General features: G+C 35.2%; 1 protein-coding gene across 2 annotated transcripts in view; it reads left to right on the forward strand.

Annotated features, from left to right (window-relative positions):
- Hpr1 (THO complex 1-like protein Hpr1) overlaps nt 1-24,154 on the forward strand; it is a 311,940-nt gene that overhangs the window by 188,689 nt on the left and 99,097 nt on the right. For both annotated transcript variants that reach the window (XM_090391220.1, XM_090391221.1), the window contains exon 12: nt 8,955-9,021. In XM_090391220.1, the coding sequence (XP_090247346.1) occupies nt 8,955-9,021 (67 nt within the window). The remainder of the gene's footprint in view (nt 1-8,954; nt 9,022-24,154) is intronic.

Below are 24,154 nucleotides of genomic sequence, written 5' to 3' on the forward strand. Positions count from 1 at the left end.
TATTAAGTTTTGTAGATCTAGAAAATACATATCACAAGGTTCCCAGAGAAAAGCATTTTCAAAATATTACAATTATATGGGGTAAATGGAACATTATATATATCAATACATATCCTTTTAAAGTTACATGGCAATCACCATTCATTTCTACAAAACCATAGAGACAGCTACTGTATTATAGTAAAAACTTCAGTTTAATGTAAACCAAAATAATCATCCAATGTTTCAACATTCATATCAAGGTCATCATCTTTAGTATATGGATATATATGTATATACAAAAAAAAAAAAAAAAAAAAAAAAAAGCTGCATTACACATAGTATGTGTTAGTCTTGTTATTTGTTTGGTTAGAAATTGCTAACAGATGTTTACAAAATGTGATCAGAGATTAATCACAGATAAATTAGAACAAAAACATTATTGATGGTGGCTAATAAATGAAATATGAGTTGAAATTATTGCTGTATTGCAATAATTATGGAGTCTTAAAGTGAGGGTTTGCTGGAGAACTTATATGGGCTGAATGTGTGCCATCCATATTCTTGGGATTTTTATTTATTTTTATTTTATTTTATTTTTTTGATATCTGATCCACACACATGAAAGGCCACAAGACTTATATCCCTCTAGTGCCGTGTGTGGGCCAAAGGAATAGGAGAAAGGAGGAGTCTGTTCACATTTTGCTTGAATAGCTGAGAGTTGTAATCTTTGAGGAAGGCACAGTGGAGGAGACTGTTCCAAAGAACAGTTGTAGATGGAATAAAAGAGGAGGCAGTGAAGTTGGTTCTGTCAGTTTTTTTAAGATGGATTGTAAAAGGGTGTTGGTTAGTAGTAGCTCTTGTTTTAATGATTTTGGAGGAGAGTGGAGAAATAATAGTGGCCAATTCAGAACGGTAATGTCCATGAAAGTATCCGTAGAAAAGATGCAAACCCACTTCAATCCCTCGCTCTGTGAGCGAAGGATTGAAGTGGGTTTGTGAGAGAAGGGTCATTAATTAGCCAGATTGCCTCTTCTGGATAGAAGAGGGTAATGCTACTAATATTTTTTATATTAGCACGGTTAATCAAAATTTTACAGGCTTTCTTAAATTTGTTGTGGTGTGGGTGTTAAGAGAGGCTTGATTTATCAAAATTGATAAATTTTGTCATTTGTGTTCTTATTTATGGATTGGAATTGTGTATGCAGTTTTTCCAATTTCAGGTAAGTTAAGCAGTGTAATGGATTTGGTATACCTGGAGGGGGGGGGGGGGATCCTTACAGGAGTTGAATCATCATCAAATTCCTGACATATACCCTTGCGGGGGGGTAAAGATCTTATATCCATAATTTTTTTTCTAGATTAGCCTGTTATCTGTCAAGGCTCCGACATTATCTGATCTAATATTCCTGGCTTCTAAGGCACGTTTTTACTATATCAATCTACCTATGTCTTGGTCTTCCATTGGGTCTTTTTCCTACCATCCTGGAAAATAACACTTATTATGCTAATCCTTTCTCTCCATTCTGTTTAAGTGGTTATACCACCTGGATTAGTTTACTCACACATTCTTGAATGCTAATGATGTCAAGTTCTTTCCTACTATCCTCATTTTTAACATGATACTTCCATTGGTGCCATCTGTTCACACCCTAATCTTTCTCAGGACTCCCATATCTGTGGTCTCTAATCTTTGCTCAAGTGTTTTATTTCTAACCCAGCTCTCAGATCCATAAGTTAAAATTGGTTTTGAACACTGTGTTGTATATAGCTAGATCATCATCATCAAATTCCTGCCATGTACCCTGAAGGGGTATATAGGATATGATAGTACTAGTAATGATATGATATAATAGTACTAGTAATGATGAAAAATTTACATCATTACTAACTTCCTACCTACAATTTTCCAAATCAGTCTGTTATTTGTCAAGACTCCAACTTTATCAGATCTTATATTTCTATCGTCTAAGGCACTTTGTACTGTATCAATCCACCTATATCTTGGTCTTCCTCTGGGTCGTTTTCCTGCCAACCTTGCAGAGAACACTTGTTTTGCTAATCTTTCCTCGCCCATTCTGTTTAAGTGACCATACCACCTGAGATTAGCTCTGCTAACGCATTCCTGGATGCTGACAATGCCAAGATCTTTCCTAATATCCTAGTTTTTAATATGATATTGCCATTGATGCCATCTGTTCACGCCTCTAATCTTTCTCAGGACTCTCATATCTGCAGTCTCTAGTCTTTGGTCAAGTGTTTTAATTCTGACCCAGCTCTCAGATCCATAAGTTAAAACTGGTTTGAACACTGTCTTGTATACAGCTAATTTAGTGTTTTGACTAATTTCTCTCTTATTCCATATGAATTTATTCAGTTGACTTTCTACGATACCAGCTTTGTTGATTCTGTTGTCTATTTCTATATTTAATTTACCATCTTCGCTAAAAATCATGCCTAAGTAGCTGAAATGTTTTACTTGTTCCACAGGTTCTCTGTTCACAACACAATTGACATTTTCAATGATTCTTCCTATTTTCATTGTCTTTGTCTTTTTATTGCTGACCTTCATACCATAACTATTACAACAGCTATTCAATTTAGTCAGAGAATCTTGCAGACTTGTAGCGGATTTATTTAGAAGTATAACATCATCCGCATAAAGCCGAGAGCTGACATTAACATCTCCAATTTGGATATCATGTTTAATACCACTTTCCTTCATAATGTGATCCATATAGATAATGAATAACAGAGGGGTAATGTACATCCTTGTCTCACACCAGATTTAACATTAAACCATCTTCCTGTACTTCCTTCAATTCTAACTACCTACTTACAACTCACATGCAGACTAAGTATTGCTTGATATAATGCCCCAATGACACCATATAACTGTAGTGTATTGAATAGCTTCTCTCTTGACACCTTGTCATATGCCTTTTCCAAATTGACAAAACTTAATTACAGATCTTTGTTATATTCCCATGATTTCTCAACTATTTGTTGTGAAGTGAAGATCTGATCCTGACAGCCTCTATTTGACCTGAATCCAGCTTGTTCTTCACCAAGCTTTTCTTCCACAATTCTTCTCAACTGCTTCTCAAGTATACTTACATAAATCTTACCAGGAACACTCAGTAGGGGAATACCTCTGTAATTCTCACATTCAGTTTTATTTCCCTTTTTATATATGGGTACTTCGAGAGCTCTACTCCAATCATTGGGAATTCTGAACTATGCAGTGCAGCCACTGTAAGACTTTTACACCATCATACTTCAGCATTTCTGGTCGAATATCATCTACTCCTGCTGCCTTTCTACATTTCAAGCCTTTGATGGCTTTTTTCTACTTCAAGTATGGATATGTATTCCTGACTGCATGCCTGGTCAGTGTTTTTTTACCACTGTGCTGTCATCACTGCTTGTTTCATTTTGCAGTTTTTCGAAGTAATTACTTCATACTTCAAGGATATCTTTTTCTCTCTTTCTCTTTCCTCCATTTCTAAGCTTCTTCAACAACCTCCAGAATATTTTGCCACCTTCTTGGTATTTATTTTCTATGTTTTTGCCAAAGTCCTCCCATGACTTTTGTTTAGCTAGTTTTACACACTGTTTAGCTTTCTTACATTTGTCTCTGTATTCTGTAAGAGTAAAAGCTGACTTATTTGCCAGGAACTTTTGATATGCTTTCTTCTTTTCCTTCACTGCCTCTTTAACTTCTTGTGTCCACCATGAAGTTCTAATTTTTCTATCCTTACAGACAACTTCACCACATTCACTACAGGTAGATTAGTGTTTTGCTAATCTCTCTTATTCCATATAAATTTTTTCAGTTGACTTCCTACCATACCAGCTTTCTAATTCTGCTGTATATTTCCAAACTTAATTGCCATCTTCACTGAAAAGTGTGCCTGGATAACTGACCTATTTTTTTTTTTGTCTTTTTAATAATGATTTTCATACCAAATTTATTACAGCAGTTATTCAGTTTGGTCAGGGAATCTTGAAAATTTGTCCTGGATTTATTTAAAAGTACAGCTTCATCTGCATAAAGAAAAGAGCTGAGATTAATATCTCCAGTTTTGTTATGGTTTAATACTGCTCTCCTTCATGATGTGATCCATATAGATGATGAATTACAGTGGAGATAATATACATCCTTGTCTTACACCAGATTTTATATCAAACCATCTTCCTGTACCTCCTATCTCCTTCAATTTTAACTGCTGATTTACAACTCAAATAGAGACTGTGTATTTCTTGATATATGTCTCATTTATGCCATATAACTGTAACATTTTGAAACAGCTTGGCACATTATCATGTGCCTTTTACAGATCTACAAAACTCAAATACAAATTCTTGTCATATTCATGATTTTTCAACTATTTGTCTTGAAGTGGAAATCTGATCCTGACAATGTCTATTTGTCCTGAACCCAGCTTGTTCTTCTCCAGGCTTCTCATGCAAAATTTTTCTTAGCTGTTTCTTAAGAATACTTGCATAAATCTTACCAGGAACACTCAGTAGATAAACTCCTCTGTAATTCTCACAGAGGATTACAGAAGTATACATCTATAAAACACAGCTTTATTCCGTGTTTTATAGATGTATACCATGATTGCTCTACTCCAATCATGTAAAACTCGACCCTCTGACCATACTTTCTGAATTATGCAGTGTTAGCTACTGTAAAACTTTTATGCCTCTATATTTTAGCATTTCTGGTGGAATATCATGTACTCTTGCTGCTTTTCCACACTTCAGGTTTATGATAGCTTTTTCTACTTCAAGTACAGATATATATTCCAGATGGCATTCCTGTTGAGTGTTTTCCACCACCACCATGCTGTCACTGCTTGTTTCATTTAGCAATCTTTCAAAGTAATTATTGCATAAATCAAGAATATCTTTACCTCGGTTTTCATGTTTCCTTTATCATCTATAATTCCTTTTACAGTACTCTTTCCTCCTTTTTTGAGCTTTTTCAATAGCCTCCAGAATATTTTGCTAACTTCTTTTCACTCCTATGCTATTTTACATTTTTCTCTGTATTCCCTAAGAGCATAAACCTGCTTACTTGCCAGGAAATTTCGATGTGCTTTCTTCTTTTCTTTGACTGCCTTTTTAATATTCTGATTTCCTGAAGGAGTTCTGATTTGTCTATCTTTACAGACAACTTCACACATGCCTCTCTGGCTGAATCAAAGTTTTCTTTTTCTTTGGGGTTTGCCACTGAATCTCCATGGTTTGATTCTTGTAGATTGAGGAGTTGAATATATTTTCTTTTAATTTTATGAGTAGTTTAAAAGTAGATTTGATGTTGTACTAATGTAGCATTTGTTTATTTTATCTGATAACCCTTTAATGTACGCAGAGGTTTTACTGTAATCTATATTATTTGCATTTTTAGGTGTTAGTTTCATCAAGAATTTTATTGATGGCATGTTTGCTATAGCAATTTGTTTATAAACATATTGCTAATAATTTATAATTCTTGCTGAAGAGCTTGCACATTAGAGCAAATTGTTATAGCTGTGTTTTTGTAGGTGTTAATGACTTAAAGTTTTTGTGAAGGGTGGTGGTAAGAGTAAGCATGTATATATTTGGTCAGTATGTGTGGACTTGCAGTAGACAGTGAAGATACACTGCCTGAGGGAAGAGTATGTGTGTGTCCAGGAAAGGAAGTGGTTTTGATTTTCAATTTTAGTGATAAATTGTATGCATTCATGTTTGTTCAGATGACAGAGGAAGGTGTTTAAAGTTTGGCGGCCACGTGACCAATTAATGAAAATGTTGTCAGTGTATCTAAGCTAAACTGTAGATTTTAAAATAAAGGAATCCAAGCATGCTGCTTAAAAGCTTCCATATAAAAGCAGTGGGAGGGTAATGGAGCTTATGGCTGCATCTTTGCAAAAATTATTTTGCAAATCATGAAGTGACCAGAATGTAGTACATTTGCAAATAGCGATGAGTCTCTGGGATTCTCTAAATGAATTGAATAATGGCTCTAACAAATTTAACATGAAAATCAGCAATAAGAAGACCAAAATTGTGAAAATAAGCTGGGAGCAGTGACTATTTTCACAGGAGCACAGAAAACTTTTAACTGCAGTCTCAATAGAGAGCCTATATAACAAGTAAAATATTTCTGATGTTTAGGCACAGTCTTCAGTAAAGATGGCTGTATAAATATGGAAATAGACAACAGAAAATAATCGCAGCTGGGGAGCCAGTTGAATAAATTTATATGGAGTAAGAGAGAAATTAGCCAGAATTCCAAACAAGCAATATATAAGACAGTGTTTAAGCCAGTTTTAAGTTATGGGACTGAGGGTTACACTTGATCATAAAAAGAGACCACAGATTTGGGAGTTTCAAGAAAGATTAGAGAACTGAACAGATGGCATCAATGGCAGAAAATCATATTAAAAATGAAAATATTAAGAAGTAATATGACTTTGTTAGCATTCAAGAATGTGTGAAACATAGCTAATCTAGGGAGGCATGATCACTTAAACAGAATGAGAGAGGAAAAGTTAGCAAATGAGGTGTTTGATGCTAAGATGGCATGAAAAAGACTTGGGCGGCAAGATCTAAGTGGATTGATTCAATTAGAAGTTTCCTAGAAGACTGAAATGTTAATGACATTACTGGAGAGATGACAATTAATTGACTAATTTGGAGGAAAATTGTTGATAAGAGATTAGTTATCATGTAAATTTAATCACATAGTGCCAGTGTGGTATCCTGTACACCCCTTTAGAGTATATATATATATATATATATATATCAAGAAATTGGTGATAATTGAAGATGATGAATGCATTTGAAAAGTTTTTATCACAGAATTTATTTTTAAGATAACGATTATGCTGTTATGTGCTTTCCATCAGGAGCTGCAGCACAAATTTTGAGAGAGTACTTTTTTTACTCTGCAGATCATGCTTTTAACAAAATAGTGATAATAAATCTTTGCAGGCTTTCATAGGTCAGTTAGAATTGACTACTCCTTTGATTGGAAAATTTGATAATATAAAAACATTTTTTGTTAGCTTTCCATCATTTGAAAGCATATATACATTATATATAGCCAATAGCTTTTTTGTTGTTTGTTTAACGAACTGTTAAAGGCTACCAAAGTTGAATTTAACAGTTCAGCGTTGTCTGCCATTCTTAGATAGCTAGATAATAACTGAAAGCTGTTAATTACAATAAGAACAACATCTAAATAAAATACACAAAGACATGTAGTAAAATTGTATCTGAACATTTTATTATTATTGTTATTTTTTTTTTTTATAACATGATACATGATAGGATGCAAAACCTATAATACTTCATTGCTGTGTGGGATATGTGGTTAAGAATGAACTTATTAATCTCTTTCCTTGGGTAAAACAGTCTGAGGAAGACTTTAAGACAGAGATAGATGGAAATGAACAAGGAAGATGAAAAGTTTGTTCTGTCAGTTTGAAGTCAGACTGTGAAGAGATGTTGATTTGCTACTGCTTATGTTTTTGTATGCATAGAGGTAAGGGGACAAATGGCAGAAACACAATGCCTCTCAGAGAAGTTATCTTTTAGCCTGATTGTCTTTTCTAAATAGCATCAAGTAAGTTTAGAGGGGTTTTTGATACATTGTCCCACATGTTAGAACAGTATTGTAAGGCAGGTAGATTTGAGATTTATATAGGGAGAGCAGCTGTACAAAGTGAGAAGTAGTCTCTTGAGTGGAAAATTCCACCAGGTTTTCTCAAGTCTGAGGAAGCTACTGATGTAATGTAATATGATATGTTTATGCCAAAAAAGGCTAGAGGTGTGAGTCTTCCCAAGTGAAATTTGATCTTGTTTTCGAAATTTTGGTATTAGTGTAAGTAAGGGATGGTGAAGTGAGCTCTTCCTTGCAAAAAAGACAGGACTGGTAAGAGAGGCAAGGCCTCAGGGGAGGGGAGGAGAAAAAAGTATAAGTATATTATAATGCTGTGGACTCTGCATTGTGACAAATAAATTTAACACCTCTGTTGGGAACAAGTGGTTCAACATCTCTGTAATAGACTCATTCATTAAAATTTAGACTTGACAGAAGGGAGTTTCTTGAAACTTTAAAATCTTGTTGTCTTGATGACATTTGAATTTTTAAATAAGATTCTGCTTTGAAAAATGAGGACTGAGAAATATTTAAATATTGGAAAATGAGTAATCAAGTCCATTGATACTATCAGCAGTTGGAAGAGCAGGATGCCCTTCTTTGTATATCTAGGGCTCCCATAAATCCTAATGACTATGAAAGATGTTTTGACTTTAGTTATGTTTAATGGATAAATTTAAATTCTCTCTTCTTTTATTATAGTGATATTGCTATGGTGTTTACTTTCCCTAATCTCATGATTTCTCCCAGCTTTCTGTAAGAACAGTAAATCTTGTCGATATCTGGATATTTTTGGAATGAATTGCTATATCTAGAAGACCTTGGGAGACTTTAGTTTTTGGACTGGTTTTTTAAGTAACACTAACATTTGAATCTTTTAATTATTTAAATAACAAAAGCACTGTGCACAGAAACTACATCGAGGTATGTAAGTAGAGAGTCTGTGTATCTACTTCTCTTTATATAGTGAGAAGTCATGTATTTCAACATATGAAATATGCTGAAATACATATATATTTCAACATATGAAGAGACTGTTTTAAAAATGATCTCTCTCTCTCTGTTTTCTGGATGTTAATTTCTGCTAATTTAAATAAGCAAGAAGATATTATAAGCTTACAATAGACTTTCAGAAATAACAACAAAATTATATGGGTTTTTGTTACAAAAATTTTCCTCAAATATTATCCGATGGTTTGATATATAACTTCCTTCTAATGCAGTTTTGCAAAGAGCGAGATATTTTTGTATGTTTCATGATGAGATTTTTTAAATATATATTATCTGTTTCATATATATTACATTTTTCAATATTATTTAGAGACACCTTTGTTTTAACTGATGAACAGCAGACATGGGTTAAAGATACATCTGAACGAATTTACAAGGTATGCATTTTAATAACTTCTTTATCAAAGAGTGTTCAAAGAAGACAATGTAGTTATATATTTAAACTTTTTTTAAACCTTGTGTATTTACTGAAGCTTAAAAGCTATTACATAGAAAGTTAATTTTATTTATTCAGTGCATAGCACTGCATTATTTTAATTGGTTTGTAATGGTCTATGGACAAATTTTATCATTAGATCAATTTTTTTGAAACAGAGAAGATTTATATAAAGATCATTGTTTGATATAACTAATTGATCTTGTCAGAGTGATATTCTAATTAATATATTATAAAGAAAATGAAGCAGCACTACTTTTAGTTTTATTATTGGGAATGACAGTGAGGCTCTGAAGTCTAACCATGTTTCATTGTAAAACTTTTCAGTGGAATTACTAACGTTCTCAGATATCAAGAAAAATCAAATATGCTTACCTTATCACTTCATCAGAACCTGAAACATTTGTGGATATTTTGCATAGTGATACTGAAATCAAATTAATGACAAGCTTGATTTCAGTTGTCACTGATAAATGTACCTTTTCTGCCATGGTTGAATTATCCACTGTTAGTTGTTTGTAGCACCTGACTGTCTTGATATCAAGATGCAAAAATTTCAATAATCGATTGTACATAGTGCGATATATTTAGATATGACAGGAAAAGAAGACATTGTAGTTATATATTTGAACTTTTATTTTTTTAAATCTTGTGTATTTAAAGTTTAAAAGCTATTACACATGAATTTCATTTTTATTTATTCAGTGCATAGCACTGCATTATTTTAGCATTTTGTACTGCTTGAACAGCTATGAATGCATGAAAAAGAAAGTGAGAAAGCCTTTTACAAAACATGAAGCCTTCCTCATCTAAAGAAATCAACTTAGGTGAACCTGATATCTCAAAGCTGACACAGTGTTTGACACTTTGCCAGTCTGGTTGGCTGAATGGTTAACATATCTGCTCTCCATAAAAAACGCTGTGGGTTCAAATCCTGTGGACATTAATCAAATGTTCATATTTAAGAATTTAGGGACACAAAACACATGTGTTGAAATGAATATTTTATTAATTATTAATAAAATAACACTTGATGTTTCGACCCCTGTATTGAGGTCATCATCAGAAGGATACACGTGTATAGGAACCAAGCTACATGCTGTTGCACTCTATAAAGGTAAATTCAATCTATGTTGTTAACTAATCTTTTTCTTAGCCTGACCTCTAGTGATTAAAAAAAAATTAATTAATTTTAAAAAAATTAAAATAAAATAAATAAATGAAAACTACAATAAACTCTGCTAAAGTCCTCATGTACTAAGATTCTTCTGAATTTGTACAGTTCAGGTTGCTGTTGAATGTTCTGAAGGGGGGGGAAAAAGCACTTAACCAATGCTTCTTGTATTATTTAGATTTTTCTTTGTGGTTGCTATGAAGGTTGCAGATGGGTCCTCCACATTCTTGGAATAGTTAGACCATCATTTTTATTCAGATTTGGATTATGTTTGAGCATTTCACATGCCTCTTTGCTCAAACATAATCCATATCCGAATAAAAATGATGGTCTAACCATTCCAAGAATGTGGAGGATCCATATGCACCCTTCATAGCAACCATAAATAAAGAAAAATCTCAATATAAGAAGAATTGGTGAAGTTTTTTTTTTTGAACATTCAACAGCAACCTGAACTGTGCAAATCCAGAAGAAAATCATAGTATAACAATATGAACTGTACAATTCCAGAAGAATCTTAGTACATGAGGACTTTAGCAGAGTTTATTGTGGTTTTCATTAATTTTTTTTTTAATCACTAGAGGTCAGGCTAAGAAAAAGATTAGTTAACAACGTAGATTGAATTTACCTTTATAGAGTGCAACAGCATATAGCTTGGTTCCTATACACGTGTATCCTTCTGATGATGATCTCGATACAGGGGGTCAAAATGTCAAGTGTTATTTTATTAATAATTAGTAAAATATTCATTTCAACACGTGTTTTGTGTCCCTAAATTCTTAAATATGAATGCTGATCACCGTGTAACCTTAAAAGAAAGATTAATCAAATATTTTTGAATGTTTTTTATGTGGAAGTTAATTTCATTGCCTGGTGTGTGACCACTGACTACTTAATAAAAGCCTGACATGGCTTGGAACACTTCATGTTTGGTCTCTAGAGCAGGGTTTCTGGATTATGTCAAAAGTAAATATAAAAAACCTTTATCTGTTCCATGTTACTAATGTATGGTTGGCTTACAACCTTTTGTGGTCAGGAGTCATATTAAAAAAAAATTAATCAGAAAAAGAAAATGTGTAGGATTCTGGTAATTTAGTGCCAAGGTATTTTGGTCAGTAACTGAATTTCTTAAAAGAAGAAACTTTCTGCATTAACTAGATCGAAATAACAACCTACTAATTACGGATCTTCTCAAAGTAGACAACCTTAATGTGAACTTGATTAGACACTAACATTTCACTTTGAAATATTAACAATAATACCTCCTGCTGGATAGTATAGCAAATCAAACACAATTAAGTCTCCCTGATGTAACCTAGCAATCTGTCCTCACAAAATCTGATCATTCATGTTCTTCAAGAGATAGATACAATATCTCTTGAATATCAAGGTTCAGTGCAGAAACCTTTAAATAAATTAAGTTCATGTGATTTTGAATACATTAAATTTAATAAATGCTTCTATTGTTAGTACTTCGTTCACAATAATTTTAATATTGAAACATTTTCTGTAATCATATGATTACGTGTGATTGAGATCTATGCTTGTAGTACAATTACTAACAGTATTTCATGTGGCAATGAGTTTGAAGGTGTGAGTTGGAATTTAACAAGATCAGTTACATAGTGTATTGTTGCTACAGACATGGTGGATCAGTTTCTAGTGAAGAAATGCATCACCAAATAGAAAATATGAGTAGGAAAAGAATAATCATAATGGGAGACTTTAATTATCCAAATATTGATTGGGTAGCAGTAGAATCTCATGAGAAGATTGAAAATGAATTTATTGAGCTGTTGCTGGACAACTTCTTCAAGCAGCATGTGACAGAAGGAACTTGAGGTCAAAGAGTGTTAGATTTGATTATAGTGTCACAGGGCGTTTCAGTTAAAGACGTAACCATTCTGCCTCTGGTTGGTGACAGTGATCATGCGGTACTCACTTGGGAATTGACTAAGTTTATGAATGTTCCATTCAAAAAAGGTTACATGCTTGAACTACAGAGCAGGAAATTATGAACAACTGAGGAGTGTACTGAGTTCAGTGGAATGGGATTGGTTGCTGTATGGGAAAAATATCAACAGTGCATGGGACGCATTTAAACAATACTTAAAGGATGCAATATCAGAATGTGTCTTGAGAGTTCGAAGAATAAATAGAGTAGGAGTCAAATGGATGTAATCTCAATAAGCAACATATTCATAAGAAAAGGATTAAACTAAATATATAATTTATAGTCTAACCAAGTGGGAAAAAACTTACATGTTGTAGAGAAAGCAAAGTCTGTGTGAAAAGAAACTGGCTCTGCATGTTAAAGACAACTCACAAGAATTCTATCACTGTGCTGCAAGTAAATGAAAGAATGAATATGAGAGAATAACTCTTCTAAATGCAGATGGTGTGAGGGTTACAGATGCCGAAGAGGTTGTTCAACTAATGAGTGCCCATTTTGTTAAAAGCTATTAACCTGGTGTATGCGACATTGAGCTCACTGCTACCTCTTCACTGGATGAAAAAAAAACTCAGGTATATGAGAACGAGGTATTAGAGCTGTTGCCCAAATTAAATAAGAATTCAGCAATAGGGATTGATGGGATATCAGCATGTGTGCTAAAAGAGTGCTCAGCTGAACTGCTATTCCTTTGACGAAGCTGTTTAATGAGTCTCAGAACAGGGAAGATTCTGCAGGAGTAGAAAGAATGTAATTCCATTGCACAAGGATGGTGCAAAGACTGATGCATCCAACTATCAACCAATTAGTATCTCAAGAGTTGTGGTGAAGATTTTGGAAAAATTGGTTAGCACTCACATTCAGAAGTGGGTTGACGCTGAATTTCTACTTTGCAATGAGCAAAATGAGTTTACTAAGGATGGTCATGATTTAGCAACTTGCTCACATTCTATAACAATGTTACCATTGAACTAGACAAGGGAACGGATACACCATGATACTTTTGGATTTTGCTAAAGCTTTTGACAGAATACAGCATGGTAGAATGTTGCATAAATTGGAGAATATGGGTTTGGATTATGGAATATTAGCATGGATAAGATAATGGCTGATTGACAGATATCAAAAAGTGGTATATGGGGGATGTGAGTCTGCAAGATTTAAGGTAACCAGTGGTGTACCACAAGGATCATTGCTTGGTCTAGTGTTATTCAATCTGTACATTAATATTGGGAAGGATTTGATAAGTGACATACAGCTATTTGCTGATGATGCAAAGATGGGTAGGGTAATCAGGAATGCTGCTGATATGCTGGTTGAAGAATGATTTGAATAGGCTAGAATTGTGGGCATGGGAAAATGGGTGTCAGTAAATGTAAAGTCATTCACTTTACATTTACCGACATTGAACATAGCGATGTCATTTTGTCTATTTACAAGGCTTTGATAAGACCTCACTTGGACTGTTGTCTGCGGGTTGATGCCTGGGTTCCATTGTGATTCTGATATATTGGAGAGAGTGCAAAGGAGAGTGTTAAAAATGATATCAGGATTGGGATACTGATTATGAAGATAGATTTAGAATTTGTAGATTGCAGACACTAACAAACAGGAGAAAGAGAGGGGTGATATGATTGAGAGTTGCAAACTTCTGAAAGGGATCATACAGGATTTCAGTTGATGGAAATTTTCAAATTATTGAAGATGGGGAAAGGACAAGAGGGCATCCTTGGAAGCTGAGAATGAATGAATGCTGCTAAGAAGGGTTGAGTGCTAGATTTTTCTCTCATAGGGTGTGTGATTGGAATGGATATCAATTGGATGTTGTGAGTGCAAGCAGTGTGAATGAATTCAAGAATAAGTATGATAGCTGGTGCGTATAGTATGTGAACTTCCTCGATGAGTCTCTGACTCCCTGGATGTCTCTCTTAATAATAATAATAATGAGTTCTTTTTTGACTGTAAGGGAGATCAGTTACAACAGGAAAAAAAGGAACTTTACATCCTACTTTAATTATATAAAATTAAGAAGGATGTTTTTAATCAAGAGAGATTACCAACAATGGCTATTATTAGCTATTAATGTTTTTCTCCTATTTTAACCTTTCTTTCTCATGAGCTACAGCCTTACAAACATTTTCTAGTACACACTCTGGGTGATCTTGAAAGAGGAGTTCTTATCACTCCATTGATAAGCATGCAGTTATATGGTCGTGTATAATTTCTTTAGATAGTAGTGACTTTCACAAAAAAAACACTTTCTTAGATTCAGTGTTTAGTTTCTTATTTTATCAAAAGTTTCTCCACTTTCATTAAACTAGAGAAAAATGTTTTTCTCTAGTGTATTGAAGTTCACATTAAAATGATTTTTTTCTAAGCAAAATTCCTGTGAGGAGCTCCTTAAAAATGGAAATATTTCCTGGTATTTTTTTTTAAATATGGGGATTTTTTTCTACCCAATATTGATGGCCTTATAAACTTGTGTATGCGAGCGTGCACACACACACACACAATGTTGACAAAAGTATTTGGGCACCTAGTTGTCAAAAAAATACATTTTAATTACATTTTTAGGCACCAAGTGGGACCACCTTTGACCTGAATAACAGCAACCAATGCTTTCAACCAATTTCTGATAAATCACAACAGGAATATTCTTCCATTCTCATACTGATTATTGCCACTATGGTCTGGAGTGAATTCGATGTTCTAATTTGTCCCAAAGATGTTGAATGAGTTTGAAGTCTGGACTCTGAGCCAGCCAATACAACACTTCAACATTGTTTTGTGGAAACCATCTCGGGCATGTAGTGCAGTATGGCATGGAGCATTGTCATGCTGAAACATGCAAGGGTCACTGCAAAGTACTTCCATAGCATCAGAAGCATGAAGTTGTCCAAGATGTCCAGATAGATATCAGACGTCATGGTTTTGGGGACACATCTACCAATGGGCCAAATCCCCCATCCAACTGAAACATCCCAATACCATTACCAAGCTTCCGCCAAACTTAGCAGTTGGAATGATACAGTCCTGCCAGGACTGTTTCCTTTAAGTAATCTCCAGATCCAAATACAACCATCAGAGTGAAACGTTTGGAAGCAGGTTGGTCGATTGGTAGGGCCTCTGCTACTAATGGCTCAGTTAAGTAAGTTTGAGCATGGTTAGTAGTTGGAAGGGGACAGTTGTTCGATGCTGTTGGCACACTCTCCCTCGATGAGTCTTTGGACTCCCTGGAGGTGTCAAATAATAATAATAATAATTGCTCCACAGAACCCTTTTCCAATCATCTACAGTCTAGGAATAGTGAAAGACACCAATCCAAACATTGTTTGGTGTTGGAGGTGATGTGTAGCTTGTTCACAGTAGTGCTGCTGTGGTAACCTACGACTTGCAACTCTCTATAGACAGTTGTAGTGCTGACAGATATCCCTACAGCATTTTCCAGGTTGAGTGTGAGATCTGCCGTTGATGACTTGTGGGACACTCGAACATTCTGAGACAGAGCTCATCAATCTTGGTAGTGAGTATCGGTGGCCTCCCAGGGCATTTTCCTATTGTGTTAGCAACATCAACTTACCATTTATGAATGACATATGTGGCAGCAGATTATTAATTATTCAAATTCTCCATTTTTTTTTTGCTTTTCTGAAAATTCACATGGTAATCTCTGATATGTATTAAATTTATTGGCTGCAAATCAATAAGTTACTGAGCCTATATAGATTTGTCTCTCTGTATTATAGAAGAATTGCTTTCTTTTCTGCAAGGTCCTACATGTTTCACAGACTGAATTTAAACATTGACTATTATCAAATTATTAAAAAATTAGCAGATTGTTTTATCTTGACATAGTGGGATAAATTTGCATATCTCTTACAGGAAGTGAGAAATTTACCTTGATCATTTCAAACTTTAATGAATGTGGTATGGTTTTGAAAGATTTGTTAGGTGATATCTTGATTTAGATTCACAATACAAACTTCTTATCAAAATTTTGAATAAGTTCAAGTTAAAACCATCAAAATGCAAGTATTTCAAAAGTTCTATATCTAAGGCTTTTGATTTCTTCAGAGAGCATATTTCATGATGAGGAGGATATGAAGAGGGGAAAAAACCAATATAGGCGAAAAGCCTATATTGGTTTTTTCCTTCTCCCAAAAATGTGGAAGAAGCATTCATTTGTTGGCCTAATAAAGTTTTACAGATGATTACCATCTTGTATTTTTCATTTGTCTAGTCTCAAAATCCTATTATTATTATTATTGTATGGACACCTACATTGGAGTCCAAAGACTTACTGCAGGAGACCCAAACTATCCACATAATCTCTCATACCTCTCCTTGAACCTATTGACAGGCAAAGCACTCACAACTGACTCTGGCAACCCATTCCACTCATTCACAACTCTCCAAACAAAAAATCTAGTCCTCACACCTCTACTAACCACAGTTTTACTTAACTTCCAGAGATGATCTCTTGTTCTGCTCCCTTTAGCTAAGTGCTGAAACACTGCATCAATCCTATAAATCCTTTAAAGCAACTTAAGTTTTATAATATTCCCTCTTTTTTTTGCCTATCAACCAACTTCTGTAGTCCATATATCCTCAATCTATCCTCATAGGGAACATTCCACAGACCACTCACCATCTTGGTTGCTCACCTCTGAACTTTCTCTGCCACTTCCTCATCTCCAAGAAACCCAGGGAGACAAGACTTGAGCACAGTAATCCAGATGTTGACGTATCAAGGTCTTATAATGAGGAATAACAGCTTCCTTATCTCTACATGTTAATATGTTCTTCAATAGTCAAGTAAACTTATGGGCTACCTTAGCAATATGTCCTCTAAACTTTAACTCTCTCTTTACCACCCCTAAATCTCTAGCTTCATCTTTTTCCTGGAGTAGTGTCATCAGTGTGATGCACAACTTGTAATCTATTTATCCCAAAATGCATAATGCATAATGCATTTCTCCACATTAAACTGATACCCATTATCTTTTATCCACAGTGACAGCCTATTTAAATTGTCCTGTAAGCTTGCCACATCACTTGATTAACTATTTCTTTACCTAATTTCACGTCATCAGCAAACAACTGAATATTTCCTTTCAGGTTATTTCCTATAACATTTATGTACAAATTAAACAGTAGTGGTATCAGAGTTCCACTTGATATATTGTCAAATGCCTTTGCAAAATCCAGCAGAATCATTTTGTAGCCATACCCTTCATCTAACTCAACTGTCACTCTATTATAAAAAAAAATTAATAAATTACTAAGGCATGACATACAGTATCATATTTATCCACCCTCATACAGTATCGTATTTATCCACCCATTCTTGAATTCTCTTTTTGACCAGTATATTTTACCAACACTCCTGAGATACTGATTAGTCTATAATTTGCTACTGCAGTCTTAGAACCTCCCTTATGCAAGGAAATTATTTTACTCTCTTTCCACTCCCTTGGAACTATACCAGAGCTGAGACTTAAATTAAACAGCCTAGTCAGAGGCATTGCCATTTCCCTTGCAAAACCAGAACCGATATCCAATCTAACACCACAGCTTTATTTACATTGAGATTCTGCACTATCCTAGAACCTCCAATTCATCCACTGCTCTTCCCACATCAGTCTTTGTCATATATATTACAACAGTAACCTCACTTGGATGGTATGCCCTTGTGAAGTGGTCACTCAGTAACTCAACTATTTTTATCTGTTTCTGTCTCCTCATGACCATCATCAGTCATTAAGGTTAATTTTCCATAGTCGTTCTTCCCCTTACTTGCCACATAATGAAATAACTTTTTGGGATTTCCTTTGGCTTGCTGGCTAGATTCTTCTTGTAATCTGATTTTGCCTTCCTTACCATGCTGGTCCTTACTTGCTTGATCCTTGTACTGTTCATGAGTTTGCTGGTCACTTTTCTCCTTATATACCCTTTGCAGCAGCTCATGCTTAATGATATTGCTCATCTGTCTAACTCCTATCTGATTAATTCTACTTATCTTAGGTATAGAATTTAATATTGTTTCCTCTAGAATCCCCTTAACTATCTCCCATGCACTGCCAACATCCTTCCCTTATAGGGTTTTATGCCATAGCACAGATTCAAGCTTCCTCCTAAGCTTATCGTAATCACCTGCCTTGTAGTTCCACATATATCCTTTCTTCACAGAATATTCCTCATGTTTTACAATCTCCGAAGTCAAGACTGTGTGGTCAATTTCGTCATTCAGAAGCAATGTGGCCACCTTGTTTATGGATAGCTCTTCCAATCCTGTGACCATGTCCAGTGCTCTCACATCCCGAGTCCCCTCCATCACATGCTGCTTCAAGTAATTATCTCAGTAGGTGTATAAATCCGGTTTCCTTTCTGCCATGTGATCTTTCTCCCTTCCATAACTATAAAGTTATAGTTCCCCCCCCCCCCCCCATAATACTCACTCAACCTGCACTCATTATACTAATTTGTTGGTGCATGCTTTCCAGATTATCCCTGGAACCCCCAGGCCTATAGCAATGATCAACTGTATGTTTTGCCTTACTCGCTTTGATCTCGCACCAGACCTGCTTCAAATGAACAGCCACACTTCTGCCTATCTGCTATTCTCTTTGGCTGCAATTCATCTGCTATGATCAGCAGTACCCCTCCTTCCATCCTTTCCTTTCTGTCTTCCCAGAAAATACTGAACCTTTCACATTCTGTCCCTGTAACTACATCATCTGCTGTTAGCTGGGTCTCACTAATGCCTATAGCTTTTGGCAAGGTTCTATTAATGCCAAATCCTGATTAGAAAAGCTTTCAAATTCATTTGGTATGACAAGAACAAAATGATTTTGAACAGTCGAAAAATGTCCTTATTTTTCAAATGTTCAAATATCTATCTTCTTCTTGTGCCTTATCCCATCTATTTGGGGTTGGCCTTTTACATGATGTGACTTGACGCATGCAATCCCAACTGACTTGCCACAGAGCCTGACATTGGGGGGGAAGGTATATTTATGTCTGTAGATGTATGTGTTCATGGGACCAGTTTGGCTGTTCTGAGGGATGGAAAACCTGAGTTTCCAGAAGAGAAAAAACCCTCCAGTATGAAACTGGCTAACTCACTTTTAGTCAAAAGAGATCAGATAAGGTTCCTCACATCATGGACAGGAATCGAACCTAGGTCTTTATGACCAAAGGGCTTTGTTTATGCCAACTGAGCTATGGCGGCTCTTAAATGTTCAAAATATCTATGTTCCTAGTAAATTCCCCTTCATTCCAACTCAATATTCATTCACCTTGGAATGAATGAGAATTTACTAGGATGTTTTGTTTTGTTTATTTTTGCTGAATATTTCTATGACTGCATTGTCACTGTCCCAGTGGGTGAAAGTTTGATTTTTTACTCATAGAATGGTGTAACTAGAATAGCTTGCCTTTGAAGATGGTGAGTGCAGATAGTGTGAATAGAGTCAAAGGAAGGTATGACATGTGGTGTGTGAGATAAATGGGCTTCTTTGATAACTCTGACTCCTGGAGGTCTCTTGTAATAGTAATAATTATTATTATTTAGTGAGGAAAGCCTTCATAGCTCAGTCAATATGGACAAAGCCCTTTTGTTGGAAAGACCTGGGTTCAATTCCCTTAGAGAAGGATAGTTATTTGAAACCCATAGCATTCCTGAGTAGGAAGCTGAGTGATTCTGAAAATAATTATCCTAAAGGAATGTTGTGTGTGTGTCAGTTATAATAATTATATGATGCAGGCAGAAAAGTAACAACTATTATATGGAAAGCTAAGTGTGAGTATGGTGCAAGTAAAAGAAAGAATGAATGTGAAAGAATAATCTTGTCTATGCAGATAGTATATGGGTGGTAGATGCAGAAGGTATTGTTTGATTATTGAGTTCCCATTTTGCTAAAAGCTATCAACCTGGTGTATCCAACATGAAGCTGAAGCTACCTCTACATTGGAGGAAGAAACTCAAGTGTGAGGAGGGAGGAGGTACTAGAGTTGTTGCATAAACGTGCTCACATTTTATAATAAATAATATGACGATTTAGTTAGGTAAGGGGTATACCATGATACTTGTGGACCTAGCTAAAGCTTTTATTGACAAGATTTAGCATGGAAGACGGTTGCATAAGTTGGAGAATATGGGATTGGATTATAATCTACTAGTTTGGATAAGAGGATGGTTGACATATCAAAAAGTGGTATATGGGGGGGGGGTGAGTTTGCAAGATTTAAATTGAACAATGGTGTGCCCACTGGTCACCTTACATGTTGGTTGAATTCCTGAGTACTGCATGTCAGATTAACCTTTCTATCTTTTGCATCATAATCAGGAAATGCAGTACTTGCAGAAAGAATGATTTGAATAGGCTAGAATTGTGGGCATGTGAAGATAGCTGTCAATTCAATATTAATAAATGTAATGTACTTTGATGTAATGAGATATCCAATAGCATATTATATTGGTGGGATTATGCTAGAAGAAACTGACAGGTCTTGGAGCTTTAATAGATAGAAAGTTGAAATTCAGGAGATTGTTGCAAATTGTCTTCTGAGTTGTATTCACAGCTTAGAGGATAATTGCAATGCTGAAATGAATATTGAACATGTAAGAATAAGGAAGAAATTTTGCCTCTTTATCAGGCTTTGATGCAGCCTCACTTGGACTATTTTGTGCAGATCTGGTCTCTTGGTTTCTAAAGTGATGTAGATACAGTGGAAAGGATTAAAGATTGAGAATTTGTGGACTGTAGATGCTATCCAACAGGAAAAAGAGGGATATGATATGATAGAGACCTACAAACTTATAAAACAATTATACAGGATACCAGGAAGTAGAATTTTTCATCTTATGGAGGATCTGTGTGTGTGTGTGGGGGGGGGGGGGATGAGAGGGCATATGTGGAAGTTGAGAATGAATATAGTCAAGAAAGGGGGGTGAGAATTTGATTTTTTACTCATAGAGTGGTGTGTAACTGGAATGGCTTGCCTTTGAAGATTGTGAGTGCATGTGGTGTGAATAGATTCAAGGAAAGGTATGACATGTGGTGTGTGTGTGTGTGTGATAAATGGACTTCCTTGATGACTCTGACTCCTGGAGGCCTATTGTAATAGTAATAATTATTGTTATTCAGTGAGAAGAGCCTCCATAGCTGAGTCGATATACTGTAGACGAAGCCCTTTGGTCAGAAAGACCTGGGTTCAATTCCTGTCATTTACATGAGGAACCTTTATCTGCTCTCTTTTGACTAAAGTGAGTTAGCCTGTCTCATAAGGTAGGGGGTTTTTTCACCTAGAAACTTGGGTTTTTCATCCCCCTGAATAGGCACACCAGCCCCTTGAACACACACAGATTTACAGCCATGAATACTTGCGACAATATGTGGAAGAGATAGGGTCTTAACCACATCATAATGTCCGTAATTAACCATGAGTCACATCATGGTAGGCAACCTTCTAGATAGGAGATGGCACTTGGATGGGGATTGAGAAGGAAGCACTCTGGTGATTAGATGTTGAAAGTTTTTTCACTTGGTTGCAAATTAAATTAAACTTCCAAGAAATTATATTCTTGTTCAATCCTTTAGAGGCTTGTGCCCTAGCATCCCATAATGCATAGCATACACCCTTTTAGCATGTATAATACTATGCATTGTGGGAAGAGTCACTACCTTGACCAGTTTCAACCATTGCTGAAGTTTCATCAGTGAGAACCAGACCCAGAAGAGACACCAAGGTTGTATTAATGCAGAAGTCATATATTTCCCATATACAAGTAGTAAAAAAGTGTGCCACCTTACTATTAAAATTCTCTGGATTAGAGATAGATGTAGGAAGTTTTTTCACTTGGTTGCAAATTAAACTTGCCGAAAAGTTGTGAAGAACTTCATGCAAAGTTCGTTTTTCTACACTTGAGCAAAGGATTAAACAAGAATGTAATTTCTTGACAAGTTTAAATTAATTTGCAGCCAAGTGAAAAAACTTCCTATATCTAACTCTAATCCAGAGAAGTTTAATAATATGATGATGTACCTTTTTACTACGTATGTAGAAAATATATGACTTCTGTATCAATTAAACCTTGTCGCCTCTTCTGGGTTGGTGTTTTGAATTATTTTAGGATACTGAGGCAATTGATATGAAGTCGGCAGCCTCTACAAGTAGCATAGTTGTGAAGCTACTTAACATGCAAAGTTTGTTTGCTTACATTTGAATAAAGGTTTAAATAAGAATATAATTTCTTGGCAAGTTAATTGCCCTGGTAATTAATATATATATATATATGCACCTGTTGATATTGCTTATATCCCATGAACTGAAAATGTTGCTGATTGTCTCTCCAAAGCACCAATTGAACATATTTCTTTGACACCATCAAGATATATTAACTTGCTAATCAAAAAAAAAAAAAGTGGAAAGCAATCCTGCTATTATTTCATCTCTTACTCTATCAAAAGAACCTACAGGGCAATCAAAATTAAAGTATCCTTGTTTAAGGCCTTGTGGAGCAGTATCTGGATCACCAGATGCTGTGAAACTTTGCAGAAATACATTGTGTATCATGCAGAAGCGATATCTAAAAAAAAAAAAAAGTAGTTCAAAAATTTACCATGATGGGTGTTAAGTTTTAAAAGAGGTAAACCGTGAGTAGACATATTGGTACACAATAAATAACGGAAAAAACTCACGTAGAAAGATTATTTAATAGTATAATTTTCGCCTGTGTGTCACAGGCATCTTCAGTACATTAAGCTCAAAATTAAACACTAACTGACAATTCCAAAAAGCACCACCTAAGTAGCTGGTGTAAGATAACTAAAAAGGTCAATAACTTTCCTAAAAAAAAAAATAAAAAAAAATTAATACAATAAAAAGTTAGGAAAGATTAGCTGATTTGTAAAGTACTCTCTCCCATAAAGGGGATAGACGTAAGCCGTCGGATCTGTTTAAGTTAGGAGAATGAAGTAGAGTTTCACATGTTTCTTTATAAAGGCGTTCCATGAGAAACTGACTTTTGTAAAGAACTCTTGTCTTTCTCCAATGAACTCTGTGTCTAGTGAAGATGGCATGTTCAGAAAGTCCAGACTTTTCAGGTTTAAAGTATTCAATATAAGATTGGTGTTCTTCTAGCCGAATAGAGGCAGATCTTCCCGTTTGTCCGAAATAAGATAATCCACAAGAGCGCGGAATCTGGTAGACACCTGGATGATTAAGATGTGGAAGCTTGTCCTTAGGAGAAGTGAGAAAGGTGGAGATTTTTCTAAATGGTCGAAAGGCAACAAAAATATTCAGTGGTTTTAAAACTTTTGCTATACGTTCACTGATGCCTTGTACATAAGGGATAGTAATGTGCGTTATTTCCTCTGTGTTTATACTATTAAATAATCTTCCTATGTGAGTTTTTTCCGTTATTTATTGTGTACCGATATGAGGGGTGTTGTAATCACCAAATGCATGGAATTTGCATATCATGCAACTCAGCTGGTGCCAGGAGGGTTTAAAAAGATGTTGCTGCATGTTGAAGTAAGCTTTAACAACCAGAATTCTTCATTCTGGTTGTTAAAGCTTACTTCAACATGCAGCTATACCACTTAAACAATTGCAATGCTGTTGCTGCATTTCTCAAATTTTGTCACCTGAACATATGTCGACAAGGTCCACTATCTCCATGTGGTCTGCAGTGAATAACTAGTTGTTTTGAAGAAACAAGATCATTGGGAGTTAGACTTGGCAGATGTTGCAAACCAATCAGCTCATGAGTGAACGAAGTTGCTATTGCCATTGTGGAGCAAGTCATGAATAACAGTGTTGGTTTCTGCAGTGCACATTCTGTATCAAAACACATGGATGTGCCTTACGCAACTGCCTGGAAAATAAATTCTCCATTTCTACCCATTGAAGATAACCCTGACACAGGACTTTGAAAGTTGACTG

This window comes from Typopeltis vanoorti, chromosome 4, assembly GCF_054136105.1.
Source record: "Typopeltis vanoorti isolate ZY-2024b chromosome 4, IOZ_Tvanoo_1.0, whole genome shotgun sequence".
Classification (NCBI taxonomy): domain Eukaryota; kingdom Metazoa; phylum Arthropoda; class Arachnida; order Uropygi; family Thelyphonidae; genus Typopeltis; species Typopeltis vanoorti.